A 17,345-nucleotide genomic window follows, 5' to 3' on the forward strand; every position below is an offset into this window, starting at 1 on the left:
AATACTTTTATAATAAGAGAAAACTCTGGCCGGGCGCCGTGGCTCATGCCTGTAATCCCAGCACTTTGGGAGGTTGAGGCTGGTGGATCACGAGGTCAGACGATCGAGACCACGGTGAAACCCCGTCTCTACTAAAAATACAAAAAATCAGCCAGGCGTGGTGGCAGGCGCCTGTAGTCCCAGTTACTCGGGAGGCTGAGGCAGGAGAATGGCATGAACCCAGGAGGCGGAGCTTGCAGTGAGCTGAGATCATGCCACTGCACTCCAGCGTGGGTGACAGAGAGAGACTCCATCTCAAAAAAAAAAAAAAGAGAAAACTTCACAAAAAATAGGACTAGCATAAGCTGATAGAGAGCAGCACATAATTAACAGAGAAACTGTGATGTGGACAGCTCTGGGCAGAGAAACTTGTGGTTTCCAAGGGAAGGAGGACTTGAACCAGCCGTGCAGCAAGGTGGGTGGGACTTGCAGCAGGAGGAGGAAATGTCTTAGGCTAGAGGAGCAGGGAGTGGAGAGTGGGGTTTGCGAGGTGAGGAAGGATGGCCTAAAGCAGGGCCAGATGGCTAGGCCCTGGATTTGGTCTACCTTGTTCTGATTCCAACAACCTGGTGCCTCCTGAGCCCGTTCCCTCTGCCTGGGCCATCCTCCACCCCATGGAGTGCAGGGAGGAAAGGCCACATCTATGAAATCATACATAAAAGGCCTGTCTTTGGTGCCTCTGAGAGCCACTCAGGGACTTTCAGGTTGGGCAGCACCTGGCAAATCCTCCGTTAGGCCTGCGGGAGGCAATGTGGAAAATTTAAAGCAGGTTCTTCTGCTGCAGTGGACCAAGAGTGGTCCACCCAACTGGAAATTTCCCAGGCTGGGATCCTGGGCTCAGCACTGCCCAGACAAGTACCTGCTTGCCCCAGTCTGTGCTTCCAGCCTAGGAACCCGGGACCGAGTGTGCAGAAGGTGGGAGTGGCCTTCCAGAGTGGGCCCCCTACCCGCAGCTGCTTCCCTAAGGTGAGGCCTGGGCTTGCGCACCCCATCCCTGCTAGAGCTACCAGAAAGGATGCACCCTCCGTGTGGCCTGATGGTGAGTGTGTTTCTGATGCCTCACTGAGGGTCACTGTTAGGGGCTGTGGTTAGGGCAGTCCCTTCTCCCAGACTTCTAAATGAACAGTTTTAAGCTGATCGACTGTGCGGCCATCTCGCCACCTGTGCTGATACAGCCTCTAGCGCCTCATTTGGAGTAAATTTAACAGATAAGAGAAAATTCCTGGAGACATCCAGAACTCAACCCAGAGGCCCCAGAAACTTGCACAGGACGACAGGGGAGAAGAAACGGCCCTCCCAGATAAAGGGTTGTTTGTGGAAGGAAAAGCGTCCCCCTTGATTTTCCTTGTCTGTGTGTCCCAGATCTTCCTCTGGGGCCGCTGGTCCTCGGGGTCCATGCCCTGCAGCCTCATGCCTGTGCTGGGGGGAGAGTGCAGTCTTCCAAGCCTGGGCCCAGCCTGCCTGCTGTGCTGGCTCTCCACAGACCTGGCACATTCTGCATTTGCACTTTTGTTCACACCTCTGCTCCCAGGGTCCTTCTCACGACCTACCTAAACCCTGCCTCCTTTCAGACTTGGCCCTGGCCTCCTTCATCCAGAAAGCCTCCTCCCCACACTCAAATCTGTCCCTACCGCTCCACCAACCCCATATCTCCCAGACACTGAGCACAGCCAGGTGTTCTGTGGTGGGTGTAGGAACTAGGGCTTGGTGGCTGTGGCTTGTGCAGCCTGCCCTGGGGCAGATTCCCCAGAGGAAAAGTAATGCTCACATCCGGCACTGCACTGCTCCAGCCCCTGGCTCCCCAGGGAGGGACTGGGGCTGTCAGGTCTCCTCTGGGTTCACAAAGCAAGAGCCACCTCAGACCAGAAGACCTTGCCTTCCCAAAATGGTACTTTTGTTCTCATGCTCACTATCTTCTACTTCTCTCAAAGACGCATTTTTTTTTTTATAGCTTTTTATTCTGGAAAATCCCAAATATACATAAAAGTAGAGAGAGTCGTAGAATGAATCGTCATGACCTGGCTTCAACTGTTACCAGTTTCCAGCCGCCAACCTTGATTCTTCTCTATTTTCCTCTCCTTCCCTTAGCCTCAAACTAGATTATTTTGAAGCAGATCCCAGACATTTTATTATTTCATCTGCCAAAATTTCTGCATATATCTCTAAAAGAAGAAGAGGCTTTTAAAAATATGACCCCAAAATCACCATATAAACTAAAAGAAAATTCACCACAATTCCATTATCTCATATCTAATGCTTAAATGTCCCAACTTTTCCTAGAAATAAATATTTACAGGTAGTTTGCTTCAGTCAGGATCCAATCATTGCATTTGGTTCATATGTCTTTTAGGTTTCTTTGAATCTATAGGTTATTTCTTTTTCTACCTCTCTCTTTTGCAATCGTTTGATTATCTGATGAAGCAGCTGGCTGTTTATCCTGTAGACCCTGCAGCAGTCTGGTTTTTGTTGATTGTCTTCCTGTAGTGATGTGGGGCGAGTTCTTGTTCCCTGCAGTTCTTTTGAATGGGCAGTGAGTTCCAATGCTGGATTCGATTCTGGTTTTATATTTTGGCAAAAATGATTCATAGGTGGTACTGTGTATTTCTATAGGGAAGTAGTTATCAGTGGCCACGAAGGTCATTGCTTAGGCCCATTATTTCATCAGAGGTTGCAAAATGGGGTTATTCCAACTGTAGCATCCCTTCTTCACTTACTAGCAGAATACTTACATAAGGAGGAACTTTTCTTCATCAGCAGTCTGTTTACCTTGAGTTGTAGTAATACAGAAAAGGCAGGACAAATGCTTGCCTCCTTCTCTTGGCTTACCAGTTTGCAGAATTAAGCATTTGTTCCCTAGAACCGTCCAAGGGGATCAGTTTTTTTCCCCCAGGATCATCACGAAATAATGAATTTTAACACATTTAAAGTGTTTCAGTCTACTGCTATTATTTTTCTTATTGATGCTCATACTGTCCTATGTTTGGCCAGTGGGAGCCTCTTCAAATTATTTATTGAAAGTATTTGCTACCTCGGTAGATTAATGTTACAGTTTTCTTGTTTTCCACTATGACTATTCCAGGCCTGTGGTGGTTTTTTTTGGTTGTTGTTGTTTTTTGTTTTTTGAGGCAGAGTCTTGCTCTGACACCCAGGTTGGAGTGTAGTGGTGTGATCTGGGCTCACTGTAACCACTGCCTCCCGGGTTCAAGCGATTCTCCTGCCTCAGCCTCCTAAGTAGCTGGGACTATAGGTGTGCACCACCATGCCCAGCTAATTTTTGTATTTTTGGTAGGGACGAGATTTTGCTATGTTGGCCAGGCTGGTCTTGAACTCCTGACCTCAAGCGATCAGCCCACCTTGGCCTCCCAAAGTGCTGGGATTACAGGCGTGAGCCACTGCACCTGGCCCAGGCTTGTGTATTTTTTGTCCCAGGCCTAGAATGAGCCATTTCTCACTGGAATGTTTTTTCCTTTTAGTGGGAAATGGTATGGAGAGACCAGAGTCCGAGTGCTAATGGCTGTCAATGATCGCACAATAGGCAACCACGTTATAAACGCGGCTCTCTTTGGCACTATTTGTACAAGTGATAAACCCAAAGTGAATGCAGATTTTGGGCAATGTATGAGAATGAGCTGAGTGTGGGTCTAAGGGAGATCCCCGAGAGGGGTGAGTTGGCTGAGCCAGATGGGCTTCCTCAGCGCCGGCCAGCCACTCACCCAAGCAGCCAGGCTGCTAAACAGAAGAGATTCTTTTTTTTTTTTTTTTTTTTTTGAGACAGAGTCTCGCTCCCTCGCCCAGGCTGGAGTGCGGTGGCGATGGCGCGATCTCCACTCACTGCAAGCTCCGCCTCCTGGGTTCACGCCATTCTCCTGCCTCAGCCTCCCGTGTAGCTGGGACTACAGGCACCCTCCACCGCGCCCGGCTAATTTTTGTATTTTTAGTAGAGACAGGGTTTCACCGTGTTAGTCAGGATGGTCTCGATCTCCTGACCTCGTGATCCGCCCGTCTCGGCCTCCCAAAGTGCTGGGATTACAGGCATGAGCCACCGCGCCCGGCCGAGATTCTTAAGTACTGCAACTCGGGGCCTGGCCTGACATGAGTTGGTGCTTGGAGCACGTGTGTTCAATGTAAAAGAAGAGGTCAAAGTTATTTCCTCTTCCATCTAAATGAGTACAGAAAGTTCAGGTTACTATGAAGGCTAAATGCCCAATTGCCTGAGAGAGTAGAACTGTAGATTTCAAATCACATCTTCCTAGTGCACACTGAAATAAATGAGGATCAATTTGAAAGTATCTTATTATATCCCAGATCCACCAAGAATCTGTGTTTGATTAGATAACAGAGTGGCATTTTACCTGCAGGATGTCTTCCAGGGATTATAGGCTATCCAAAGAGACAGTGTTTGGGAAATACACACCCAATGCCTGCAGGATGGGACAGAGTCCAGAATTGATCTTAGGTTACTCTGGGTGTCTGCTAACACTTTAATAAATTATTTGGGGCAGGGTGCAGTGGCTCATGCCTGTAATCCCAGCACATTGGAAGGCCAAGGCAGGCAGATCAACTGAGGTCAGGTGTTTGAGACCAGCCTGGCCAACATGGCAAAACCCCGTCTCTACTAAAAATACAAAAAAGTAGCTGGGCATGGTGGTATGCACCTGTAATTCCAGCTACTAGGGAGGCTGAGGCAGGAGAATTGCCTGAACCTGGGAGGTAGAGGTTGCAGTGGGCCGAAATTGTGCCATTGTACTTGAGTATGGGCTACAAGAGCAAAATTCCGTCTCAAAAAATAAATAAATAAAAATTTAAAAAATAAATTATTTGGGAGCAGAAAAGACAAATATTGACAGGTTCTATGTTCTCCTAATGCCTCTGTCTTTACTTGTCCTTGTCCAGTATGACTTCATGCAAGATATGTGATACACACGAATTCAGTATCATGTCATATCCTGCAGAGTCAGTGAACGATAGCAGAGTTTCACTGTATGGTTAGAAAAGAATTAAATGAGGTTTAAGTCAAATGACAATGTTAAAGAAACTTGTATTATTATTCCTTAGTAGTATCATAATTCTTTAACCAGCAAGTGACCTCAAATTGTCACTTTTGAAGAAAGATAATTTATGAATGCTACAGTAACGTGTTTTTGTTTTTTAAAGACAGGGTCTTGCTCTGGCGTCCAGGCTGGAGTGCAGTGGTGTAACTATAGCTCACTGCAGCTTCAAACTCCTCCTGGCTCAAGCAATCTTCCCACCTCAGCCTCCTGAGTAGCTGGGACTATAGGTGTGCACCACCATGCCTGACTAATTACAATAATATTTAACACACTTTTTGCCAAACCTATGGGAGTCTGTCGGGTATAAAATGAAGTAACAGGCTTGGTGCGGTGGCTCACACCTATAATCCCAGCACTTTGGAAGGCTGAGATGGGTGGATAACCTGAGGTCAGGAGTTCAAGACCAGCCTGGCCAACATGGTGAAACCCCATCTCTACTAAAAATACAAAAATTAGCTGGGCGGGATAGCACATCCCTGTAATCTCAGCTACTTGGGAGGCTGAGGCAGGAGAATTGCTTGAACCTAGGAGGCAGAGTTTGTAGTGAGCCGAGATCGTGCCACTGCACTCCCACCTGGGTGACAGAGTAAGACTCTGTCTCAATAAAATAAAATAACCACTTTGATGATCCAGAGTTGTGATTAAACAATAAAAATGAGAGTCTAGAATTCAAGTCTAGTGTATTATTTTGTACCAACTAGATACCTCTCTGTATATACACATAAAAAGTTATCAGAGCCGGGCACAGTGGCATACACCTGTAATCCCAGCACTTTGGGAGGCTGAGGTGGGTGGATCACTTGAACCCAGGAGTTTCAGACCAGTCTGAGCAACACGGCAAAACCTCATCTCTACAAAAAATACAAAAATTAGCTGGGCATGGTGGTGCACACCTGTAGTCCCAGCTATTTGGGAGGCTGAGGTGGGAGAATCACCTGAGCCTGAGGAGGTAGAGGCTGCAGTGGGCTGTGATCCACTGCACTCCAGCCTTGAGACTCTGTCTCAAAAAAATTAAATAAAATACAATTTAAAAATTATCAAAAAAGGGTGATTTGCTGGATGATGGTTTAGAGCTGTGCTGGTAGATATGGGCGTTATTAGCCACCTAGGGGTAAATTCAAATCTGCTAAAATGAAATGAAAAATTCATTTCTTCAGTCACAGTAGCCCCATTTCAAGTGCTCAGTGTGTACACTGAAGAAAGGAATATCAGTCAAATGTCAGGTTTGAGAATATTCTGCTAGTTGTTTCAGTTCTTCATTTCAAGTATGCAGACATAAGTTTGGAAAACTTCTGGATTCTGTTCTCTGAGGTTGAAATGTTATTTTAACTTCATTGGTTAACTGTGTGGATTGGGGTTGCAAAAGACTCCTCTATGTGAGAAGAGGCTTCAGACAGAAATAGTGGGAGGAAGGAAAGGAATCACTATTTTAAAAAACACATTGGGTTCAGCATCTATTTTGTGCTTGGTTTTTTAATGTATATGGTGCCAAATAAACAGCAACAAAAAAGGCTTCTTAATGAGGGGATTTAATCACTTTCCTGGCACATTAATACCTTTTGAGGGGTGTTGTCTTTCAGTCTGTTGTAACCACTGGTTCTGAAATAAACTTCAGGAACTGCGGAGGCCTGGGCAGCCAGAGGAGAGGAAATCCAAGTGAGGCCAGGATCAAAGGGGCTAACAGCACTGCGGATCTCAAGGTGGAAGCAGAGCCGTTGACTCCCCTCGGCTGCCTCTTCCTGGTTTTCCCTTTAATGAATACCCAGGCTCTCGTGCCGGGTCTTAGGCAGTGGAGGGCCTGACTTGAACAACAAAGAGAGGCCGGGGAAGAGAGTATTTAGCACTTGGGGAGGAAAGACAGGCCTCTGTGATATTTGGGTGATTCAGTGACAGGAACCTTGGTGGGAAATGTTGAGGATGCAGAATGGGACAGTGACCCCGAGTGGCCCCATCCTGCCCAGCCTGGGCTGCTGTAGAGCCAGCCTTGGATCCAGATAATCATGGTTTTTTTCCCCTACTGCCTCTTGTATTTACTGGTCTTCCCCCTTTATACAGGAAGCATCTTTGAGGATTGTCTTCTATTTCACCTTGCTTTCCCTTGTGTCTATTTCAAATTACTGACAGACTCAATGTAAATAATGGCCAAAATCTCTCAGCAAATCAAGTGGTGAGCTCGCCCAGGTGCTGGAGAGGGAGGAATCCAGATCCTAATCTCAGTGATTGCTGTCTTCAGCTAACCCTGAACTTCAGTTTGCTATGCTGAAGCTGGTCAACTGATGTGCTTCTATAGAAAAAAGCACTTTATGGAGCTTTATATATCACAGGGTATCTGTTTTGGGAAAAAAACTTGCAATAATTATTTTAAAAATTATATTGCCAAGGATAGGGCTATTCCCATTTTCCTATTGAGAAAACGAATATAGAAGAATTAGTAAGTGGATATGTGACATACATATCCATTGTATGCCTGCAGCAGGGTAACTGAGTCAGAATCTAGAACTTGGATATAGTGAAAACCACTTATGTGTTTATAAGTGTCTGTCAAAGAAAAGAGAAGTAGCAAATCATTTTAATTTCAAGTGAATGTATAATACATAGCAGTGCTTTTATAGAGACCCAATATGGCTTCTATCTTTCCAACACTAGTCAATGAAAATCCCAAGTGAAATGGGAAATCCACTCATATAGAGAAGTAATTTCTTTTTCTTTTTCTTTCTTTTTTTTTTTTTTGAGATGGAGTCTCACTCTGTCACCCAGGCTGGAGCGCAGTGGCATGATCTTGGCTCACTGCAACCTCTACTTTCTGGGTTCAAGCGATTCTCCTGCCTCAGACTCCTGAGTAGCTGAGATTACAGGCAAGTGCCACCACGCCCGGCTAATTTTTTTTTTGAGATGGAGTCTCATTCTGTCACTCAGGCTGGAGTGCAGTGGCATGATCTTGGCTCACTGCAAGCTCCACCTCCCGGGTTCATGCCATTCTCCTGCCTCCGCCTCCCAAGTAGCTGGGACTATAGGCGCCCACCACCACACCTGGCTAATTTTTATTTTTATTTTTGTATTTTAGTAGAGATGGGGTTTCACTGTGTTAGCCAGGATAGTCTCGATCTCCTGACCTCGTGATCCGCCCGCCTCGGCCTCTCAAAGTGCTGGGATTACAGGCGTGAGCCACTGCACCTGGCCAACGGATGTTGGCTGTTTTGGAGATGCTGGGGAACAAACTCTTTTTTTTTTTGAGACGGAGTTTCACTCTTGTTGCCCAGGCTGGAGTGCAATGGCATGATCTTGGCTCACTGCAACCTCCACTACCTGGGTTCAAGTGATTCTCCTGCCTCAGCCTCCCGAGTAGCTGGGATTACAGGCACGCACCACCACGCCCAGCTAATTTTGTATTTTTAGTAGAGACGGGGTTTCACCATGTTGGCCAGGCTGGTCTGGAACTCCTGACCTCAGGTGATCCGCCCGCCTTGGCCTCCCAGAGTGCTGGGATTATAGGCGTGAGCCACGGTGCACCGGCTGAAAAGTAATTCTCTTTCCAGATATATTACACTGCATCCTCTGCTTTGGTTTTGTAGAGTTACTTTTTTTTTAAATTCAGATTTTACTAATTTTCCTGCTAGTGTCTTTTTTATTTTCCAGGATCCAGACCAGAGTACCACATTACATTTAGTCATCAAAAACTAGGGTTTAAAAATGTACTTATAGCAATAATACATGCATATGATTAACAGATAATAAAGCAGTCCTGAAGGGTATAAAAGTCTCCCTTTCCAACCCTTGTCCAGTATGACTTTATGCAAGATATGTGACACATGCTAAGTCAATACCACATCCCACAGAGAGTCAGAAAACTTCTACAGAAGAGTTTCATTGTATGGTTAGAAAACCAAGTGAGTTATTTGTTCATTTAGTTAGTAATAACTATTATACATGAGGTTTAAGTCAAATGATAATGTTAAAGAAACTTGTAGTATCAGGTCAGGAGATCGAGACCATCCTGGCTAACGTGGTGACACCCTGTCTGTAGTAAAAAATACAAAAAATTAGACGGGCGTGGTGGTGAGCACCTGTAGTCCCAGCTACTCGGGAGGCTGAGGCAGGAGGATGGCGTGAACCCCAGAGGCAGAGCTTGCAGTGAGCTGAGATTGTGCCAGTGCACTCCAGCTTGCGTGACAGAGCAAGACTCAACTCAAAAAAAAAAAAAAAAAGAAAAAGAAACTTGTAGTATCATAATCCTTTAACTGATTCCACCCTGACTTTCCACTGTATCCTTGTGGAGGTTGTTTTTTAGACATATATAAGCACATTCCATAAGAACTTCATTTACAGCAAAAGGAGGAGAGAATGGGAGAGGCTGAAATCTTATTTCACTTATAGGAGATTATGATCTAACACAAACTCCCAGGAAAACATTCATAAGAGAATAATGCCTGTTTAGTCAGTTTGGAGGATTACCAAACCACAAAGTGAAGCTGGAATTTCTTTTTCTTTTTTTTTTTTTTGAGATGGAGTCTCACTCTGTCACCCAGGCTGGAGCGCAGTGGCATGATCTTGGCTCACTGCAACCTCTACTTTCTGGGTTCAAGCGATTCTCCTGCCTCAGACTCCTGAGTAGCTGAGATTACAGGCAAGTGCCACCACGCCCGGCTAATTTTTTTTTTGAGATGGAGTCTCATTCTGTCACTCAGGCTGGAGTGCAGTGGCATGATCTTGGCTCACTGCAAGCTCCACCTCCCGGGTTCATGCCATTCTCCTGCCTCCGCCTCCCAAGTAGCTGGGACTATAGGCGCCCACCACCACACCTGGCTAATTTTTATTTTTATTTTTGTATTTTAGTAGAGATGGGGTTTCACTGTGTTAGCCAGGATAGTCTCGATCTCCTGACCTCGTGATCCGCCCGCCTCGGCCTCTCAAAGTGCTGGGATTACAGGCGTGAGCCACTGCACCTGGCCAACGGATGTTGGCTGTTTTGGAGATGCTGGGGAACAAACTCTTTTTTTTTTTGAGACGGAGTTTCACTCTTGTTGCCCAGGCTGGAGTGCAATGGCATGATCTTGGCTCACTGCAACCTCCACTACCTGGGTTCAAGTGATTCTCCTGCCTCAGCCTCCCGAGTAGCTGGGATTACAGGCACGCACCACCACGCCCAGCTAATTTTGTATTTTTAGTAGAGACGGGGTTTCACCATGTTGGCCAGGCTGGTCTGGAACTCCTGACCTCAGGTGATCCGCCCGCCTTGGCCTCCCAGAGTGCTGGGATTATAGGCGTGAGCCACGGTGCACCGGCTGAAAAGTAATTTCTCTTTCCAGATATATTACACTGCATCCTCTGCTTTGGTTTTGTAGAGTTACTTTTTTTTTTAAATTCAGATTTTACTAATTTTCCTGCTAGTGTCTTTTTTATTTTCCAGGATCCAGACCAGAGTACCACATTACATTTAGTCATCAAAAACTAGGGTTTAAAAATGTACTTATAGCAATAATACATGCATATGATTAACAGATAATAAAGCAGTCCTGAAGGGTATAAAAGTCTCCCTTTCCAACCCTTGTCCAGTATGACTTTATGCAAGATATGTGACACATGCTAAGTCAATACCACATCCCACAGAGAGTCAGAAAACTTCTACAGAAGAGTTTCATTGTATGGTTAGAAAACCAAGTGAGTTATTTGTTCATTTAGTTAGTAATAACTATTAATACATGAGGTTTAAGTCAAATGATAATGTTAAAGAAACTTGTAGTATCAGGTCAGGAGATCGAGACCATCCTGGCTAACGTGGTGACACCCTGTCTGTAGTAAAAAATACAAAAAATTAGACGGGCGTGGTGGTGAGCACCTGTAGTCCCAGCTACTCGGGAGGCTGAGGCAGGAGGATGGCGTGAACCCCAGAGGCAGAGCTTGCAGTGAGCTGAGATTGTGCCAGTGCACTCCAGCTTGCGTGACAGAGCAAGACTCCAACTCAAAAAAAAAAAAAAAAGAAAAAGAAACTTGTAGTATCATAATCCTTTAACTGATTCCAACCCTGACTTTCCACTGTATCCTTGTGGAGGTTGTTTTTTAGACATATATAAGCACATTCCATAAGAACTTCATTTACAGCAAAAGGAGGAGAGAATGGGAGAGGCTGAAATCTTATTTCACTTATAGGAGATTATGATCTAACACAAACTCCCAGGAAAACATTCATAAGAGAATAATGCCTGTTTAGTCAGTTTGGAGGATTACCAAACCACAAAGTGAAAGCTGGAATTTCTTTTTTCTTTTTTTTTCTTTTGAGACGAAGTCTTGTTCCACTACCCAGGATGGAGTGCAGTGGTGCGATCTCGGCTCACTGCAACCTTTGCCTCCCAGGTTCAAGTGATCCTCCTGCCTCAGCCTCCCAAGTAGTTGGGATTATACGTGTGTGCCACAATGTCTGGCTAATTTTTGTATTTTTTTGTAGAGACAGGTTTTCGCCATGTTGACTAGGCTGGTCTCAAACTCCTGACCTCAGGTGATTCGGCCACGTCGGCTTCCCAAAGTGCTGGGATTACAGATGCAAAGCACTGAGCCTGGCCTGAATGCTGGGATTTCTTCTCATGAGTTTAGATTGCTTTACCTATATGTTTATGCTTCACTAAACTACTGCCTGCTTCTGTGATGAGCAAGCACTTCATTTGTCTCTGCAGGTCCATGTTCCTGGCTATGACGAAACAGGCAGGCTCTGGGTCCCCTCACAAGTGAGCAGATGGCGGCAGAGGACCGAGGCCTGGACGAAGGACCCAGGGGAAGGGAGTGGATTTCCACACGGTGGGCTGGAGAATTCCTATGACACCTAGCTCCTGGGCTGCTCAAGCCATCTCTGGCTCTTAAGCTTCAGCTGGCGACCAGCAGCCAGCAAACCTCCAGTGTCCTCCTGGGGCTGGCCTCCTGGTCCCTGTAGCTACATGCAGTAACGCATCCATCACTGCAGCCTGCAAATAGGAACCTGAGGAGCCCAATGTGCCTGAAAGATGACAACCCCTGAGACTGGAGTGGGGCCAGGCTTCACCATCCTCCCGAGGGAGACAGAGGAGCTCCATGTAACCATGGGAGTCATGCCTTGAGGTCAGCTTGGCACACGGGCTCTAGAGTTATTTGGGCCTCTTTGTAGATTGTGGCATAGCTCCTGATCTGTGAAGTTGGAATAGGAATAACACACACAAAGCCTGGCCTGGCACAGTGACACTTCACACATGTTTTTTTGAAATAATGAATGAATGAGCATAGAGAAATATTCCTGAACTCCTGTTCCCAGCATGAAAACCTCAATGAACTGGCAAAGGAATAAAAGAGAAAGAAAAGAAGGGGAAAGAAAGGAGAAGTGGTGGAAGGAAGATGGAAGAGCAGGCGGTAAGTATATCAGCTGCCCAGAAGGGCCTCAGGGGCTGCACAGGACATAGTCCCTGCCAACCCCACCCCTTATCCCAGACAGGAGAGAATCAAGCCCAAAATTCTTCTCTGCAGCAGCTCCAAGAATACTTTCTGCTTTGCCACGTGGAATGTCCACGCAGGATAGAAAGATCCAAGATCTTCTGAGACTGTCTATTGACCTTCCAGAATGCAGACATTACGGGGATTGTGCCCTGAAAGATCCCCCCAAGAAAGATCTCCCTTTGAGTGGGCCACAGTGAGTGATCCCGGTGAAATCGGCGCTGAGGTGCTGGGAGCAAGAAGACCTGGGCCTCTATGCTCCTCTCTTGAGTTCCTGCACTGTGGTGGGGCAGTTCCCATAGTGGACCATGGGTTTCTCTTTCAGTAAGGGGAACTCGGTGACATCCAATTCGACAGACATTCACTAAGGGTCTAGCACCGCGCCTCAGGCAGAATAGGTGTACAAAGTAGACACTTGATAAACCCAGAAAGGGAGACGTGGGTTCCTGCTTGCTAAGACTTTATAATCTGGCAGGGGAAACAGAGAAACCATAACCATAGCACAAAGTAGAGAAAATGGGAGCTTTCAGAGCCCCAAGGGGCAGAGGAAAGAATGATGATTCAGAACTCGTAGAAACTTCATGAGATGGCTTTCGTCTCCTCCCATCCAATAGATGGGTCTTGTGCATCGTTGAGTATCTCCAGAAAGGCTAAACTGCTCATCTCCTCTGCTAATGGGGCACGTTGCCAACCCCGTCCTGCCTAGGGTATCTTTATTGGTGGGCCCATGTTCATTCCGGCCAAACCCCCCTACTCCCCCCACCCATTTAATCAAGAGGAATGTACTGCCCCCTGGATCCCTTTATCTTCACTGCCCCCCCCCCCCCTTGGATTCAGGATATGTTAGGGAGGCTTGCAGAAGACAGGGGCCGGGTTGTTTGACCAACCTGGTACAGGGTCTAGCACATAGCAGGGGTAGTAAATAAATAGCTTTGATGAGAACAGACGGGATCAGGGCAAGGCACAAGGCCCGGGCCACGTAAGGCACAGGCCAAGCAAGGCCCTTCCGCTGCTCTTAGCTGGGATCTGACCCGGAGAAGAGAGTTCTGTTGCCTGCGGCTCGCGCACCTGGGCCCCTCCGGGCTTCTCTCCAGGGCAAACCGTCCTTCGGGGATGTGGATTGCGCCGGCGGGGCGGGTGGGCGGGGAAGGACACGGAGGGGGCCGGGACCCAAGTTCACGCCTCCCTCCTGCATCCCGCGGCCGGCGGAAGCGATTATCCCCGGCGTCTGGCGGGGCCGGGGCGGGCTCGCACCCCGAGGAGACACGGGCCTCCCCGCGCCCACCTTTGATCGCGCCGCCTTCCCCGCCCCCGGCCCGGGAGGGTATAAGTGGAGCCCGCGCCCCTCCGGGCGGCGCGCTGGGCTCCGGAGCGATGGCCGCAGCCGAGTCCAGTGAGCTCCAGTTCGGCGAGGGCGCCGCGTTCCCAGCGTACCGGGCTCCCCACCCCGGCGGGGCGCTCCTGCCGCCCCCGAGTCCCGCCGCAGCCCTGCTCCCCGCACCACCCGCGGGCCCCGGCCCAGCGCCCTTCGCCAGCTTCCTCGGCCGGGATCCCGGGCCGGCACCGCCGCCCCCCGCCAGCCTGGGCTCGCCTGCGCCCCCCAAAGGCGCGGCCGCCCCGTCCGCGTCGCAGCGCCGCAAGCGCACGTCTTTCAGCGCAGAGCAGCTGCAGCTGCTGGAGCTCGTCTTCCGCCGGACCCGGTACCCCGACATCCACCTGCGCGAGCGCCTGGCCGCGCTCACCCTGCTCCCCGAGTCGAGGATCCAGGTGAGGACCCGCTGCGTTCGCAGGTGCGCCCTGGAGCGGAGGCGCTGCGGAGTTGAGGTCTGGACTCTGGGCTCCGGAGGCCACACCCCGGGACGTTGCAGGCAAGGTGCTTCCCCTGAGGCTCTGTGTCCTAGACTGAAATAGGGGGTGATATCGGCACCTGCTGCACAGGGTGATTGTGAGGCTTATGTGAAATAATTCAGGCCTGCACTGAACGATTTCTAACTCTCATTATTAAATATAACAAGGGCTCCTAGGAGGTTAGCTGGTCCCTTGAAATGGCCAAAAAATAATTCCCAGCAGGAAGGTAAGAAGTTTTATACTTTTTCCTTATCCAGGAAGAAGACACAGATGAGGGGCAGTTGGGGTTTTCCTCTGGTTTTGAGTGTGAGAATGGTAGCTGAGAGCGGGGAGGGCTGACTTGCCAAGTTACCCCCTATGCTACTTTCTTGGCAAGTGTTACGTTTTGGGATTAGATTTGAAAGGATGTAGCGAATTGAGGTAAAGCGAGAAGCACCTGGAACTTGTTGTCAGTTTAAAAAATCTAGTCCAAGGTGTGTTTATTTTTATTTATTAATTATTTATTTGAGACGGAGTTTCGCTCTTGTTGCCCAGGTTGCGCAGGTTGGAGTGCAATGGCGCGATCTCGGCTGACTGCAACCTCAGCCTCCCGGGCTCAAGCGATTCTCCTGCCTCAGCCTCCCGAGTAGCTGAGATTACAGGCGCCAGCCATCACGCCCAGCTAATTTTGGTATTTTTAGTAGAGACGGGGTTTCACCATGTTGGTCAGGCTGGTTTCGAATTCCTGACCTCAGGTGATCCACCCGCCTCAGCCTCCCAAAGTGCTGGGATTACAGGCGTGAGCCACAGCGCCCGGCAGTGTTTATTATCTAAAGTAATCTAGATCAAAATCTTAGAGTTGGTAGGGAGAAGCCTGCCTTTTTGTCTGTCTGTAGCCCCTTGGTCGGTGTCCAAGCGCGGTTTTAAGTAGCAGCCCTCATTTAAACACTGGGAGAGTGGACTTGTTTTCTTTGCACCGCGGGCGGTCATACAGCTGTCAATCTCAACAGCTGGCATGTGCAAAATACCTCCTTGATTAGTTTGACAAGGGAGTATAGACCTTCAAAAACCGATTTTCTTCATAATTTAATGCAGTTTTCTTCTAAGAATTCTAAGGGCTTCCATTTTTGTGACTCCATTTTTTCACGAAAATTTCTCTAACTAAAGAACAGATAGAACTAGGCATTATTCCAGTGTTTGCATCTGGGAATGGGGAGGCAAGGAAAGCCAGGTGCTCTGAACTTCTAACCGTCAACCCAAGTGCTTTATGAAGGCAAGACTCTGGAGAGAAAGCCAGGGGATGTTAAACTGGAACTTACTAGTATGAACTGTGAACATAATGTTAGCATAAAAAACTCCAACCAAAAGCAGCTTTTATTTTCTCCCCTCTTCCAGGTATGGTTCCAGAACAGGCGTGCCAAGTCCCGGCGTCAGAGTGGGAAATCCTTTCAACCTTTGGCTAGGCCGGAGATTATCCTCAACCACTCTGCTCCTGGAACTGAAGCGAAATGTCTGAAGCCCCAGCTGCCTCTTGAGGTGGATGTGAACTGCCTGCCCGATCCATACGGGGTTGGAGGGGGCATCTCTGACTCTAGCTCCCAAGGTCAGAATTTTGAAACCTGTTCCCCTCTCTCTGAAGACATTGGTTCAAAACTGGACTCATGGGAGGAACACATCTTTTCTGCCTTTGGTAACTTTTGAGGATTCTGGGAGAATTCGGGATAAGCTCTGAGGAGTCATGACTGATAGCTTGGGAGAGACACATCAGCATACTGTCCTCTCTGACTTCCATGCTAAGGACATGTGCTTGTTAACCTTGATGATGGTCTTGACAGCACCTCTCACATTTGAAAATACCCCGCGACTTTGTCAATGAAGTTTTAAGCCCACACTCCCACCCCAGAGTTCCGGCATTCATTTTTACCTGTGTTCTCTCCAAGCCTGCACATTCCACTTGGTCTGCATCCCTGTGCCTTCTTGCCAGGCCTGTTCTTCGTTTTTGGACTGGTTGTTCAGAACTCATTATTTTCTTCACAAGAATGCCTCAGCTTGACTCAGTTTCCCCTTGTGCTTGACAGCTGCCATTTTCTCCTGGTCCCTCCAAGGCTTATAATCTTAAACTCACTCTACCCCCCCATCTCTTCAACCCTCATCCTAGGTTTATTACTTTTTAAAATTGGGCCTGTTATCTTTGCGTTCAACCATAGCTCCAATGACTCTGCATGCAGATTATTTTGACAGCCCCCCCACTGCCTCTAGCTTCTCAACTACTTAAAAAAAATTACCCTCTGTGGGCCAGGCATGGTGTCTCACTCCTGTAATCTCAGCACTTTGGAAGGCTGAGTGGGTAGATCACCTGAAGTCAGGAGTTCAAGACCAGCCTGGCCAATATGGCGAAACCCCATCTCTACTAAAAATACAAAAATTAGCTGGGCATGGTGGCAGGATCCTGTAGTCCCAGCTACTCAGGAGGCTGAGGCAGGAGAATCACTTGAGCCTGGGAGGTGGAGGTTGCAGTGATCTAAGATTGTGCGTGCCACTGCACTCCAGCCTGGGAGACAGAAGGAGACTCTCAAAAAAAAAAAAAAAAAAAAAATTACTCTATGGTTCTGTGGTAACCTCCAGTTGCTACCACATTATAAAAAGCTTTCAGTTATCCTCCCAGATAACTGATACCCTTAGCCTGCAGGACAGCTACGCAAATCTGAAGGTCAACTTTCCACTGTATATGTTTTGGTCTTAAGGTCACTCCTTTCAGTTTTGAACCAAATTCATACCTTTTACTTTCAAAACACTCAAGGACTCCCCGCCTGCTTTCTGAAGTCTGAAATTTTCTCTAATCCTGATTTGGCACCTGTTACTTCGATCACTCCAGTGTTACCCTTAGCACTTGTTATTGTATTTCCTATGCAACTTTTGTGATTAAATGTCTTTCACAAATGTTTCAATGTAATTTCTATTTGAATGAATTTTTTT

At 47.6% G+C, this 17,345-nt stretch overlaps 1 protein-coding gene across 1 annotated transcript; it reads left to right on the top strand.

The window, feature by feature from the left end:
* The first annotated feature begins 13,719 nt into the window (after positions 1-13,719).
* MIXL1 (Mix paired-like homeobox) lies at positions 13,720-17,345 on the top strand. Its single transcript, XM_033198365.1, has 2 exons — positions 13,720-14,309; positions 15,765-17,345. Exons 1-2 carry the CDS (start codon positions 13,917-13,919, stop codon positions 16,068-16,070), a joined length of 699 nt encoding a protein of 232 aa, XP_033054256.1. The 5' UTR covers positions 13,720-13,916; the 3' UTR covers positions 16,071-17,345.

This window comes from Trachypithecus francoisi, unplaced genomic scaffold (genome assembly GCF_009764315.1).
Source record: "Trachypithecus francoisi isolate TF-2019V2 unplaced genomic scaffold, Tfra_2.0 Lachesis_group5, whole genome shotgun sequence".
NCBI classification, from domain to species: Eukaryota; Metazoa; Chordata; class Mammalia; order Primates; family Cercopithecidae; genus Trachypithecus; species Trachypithecus francoisi.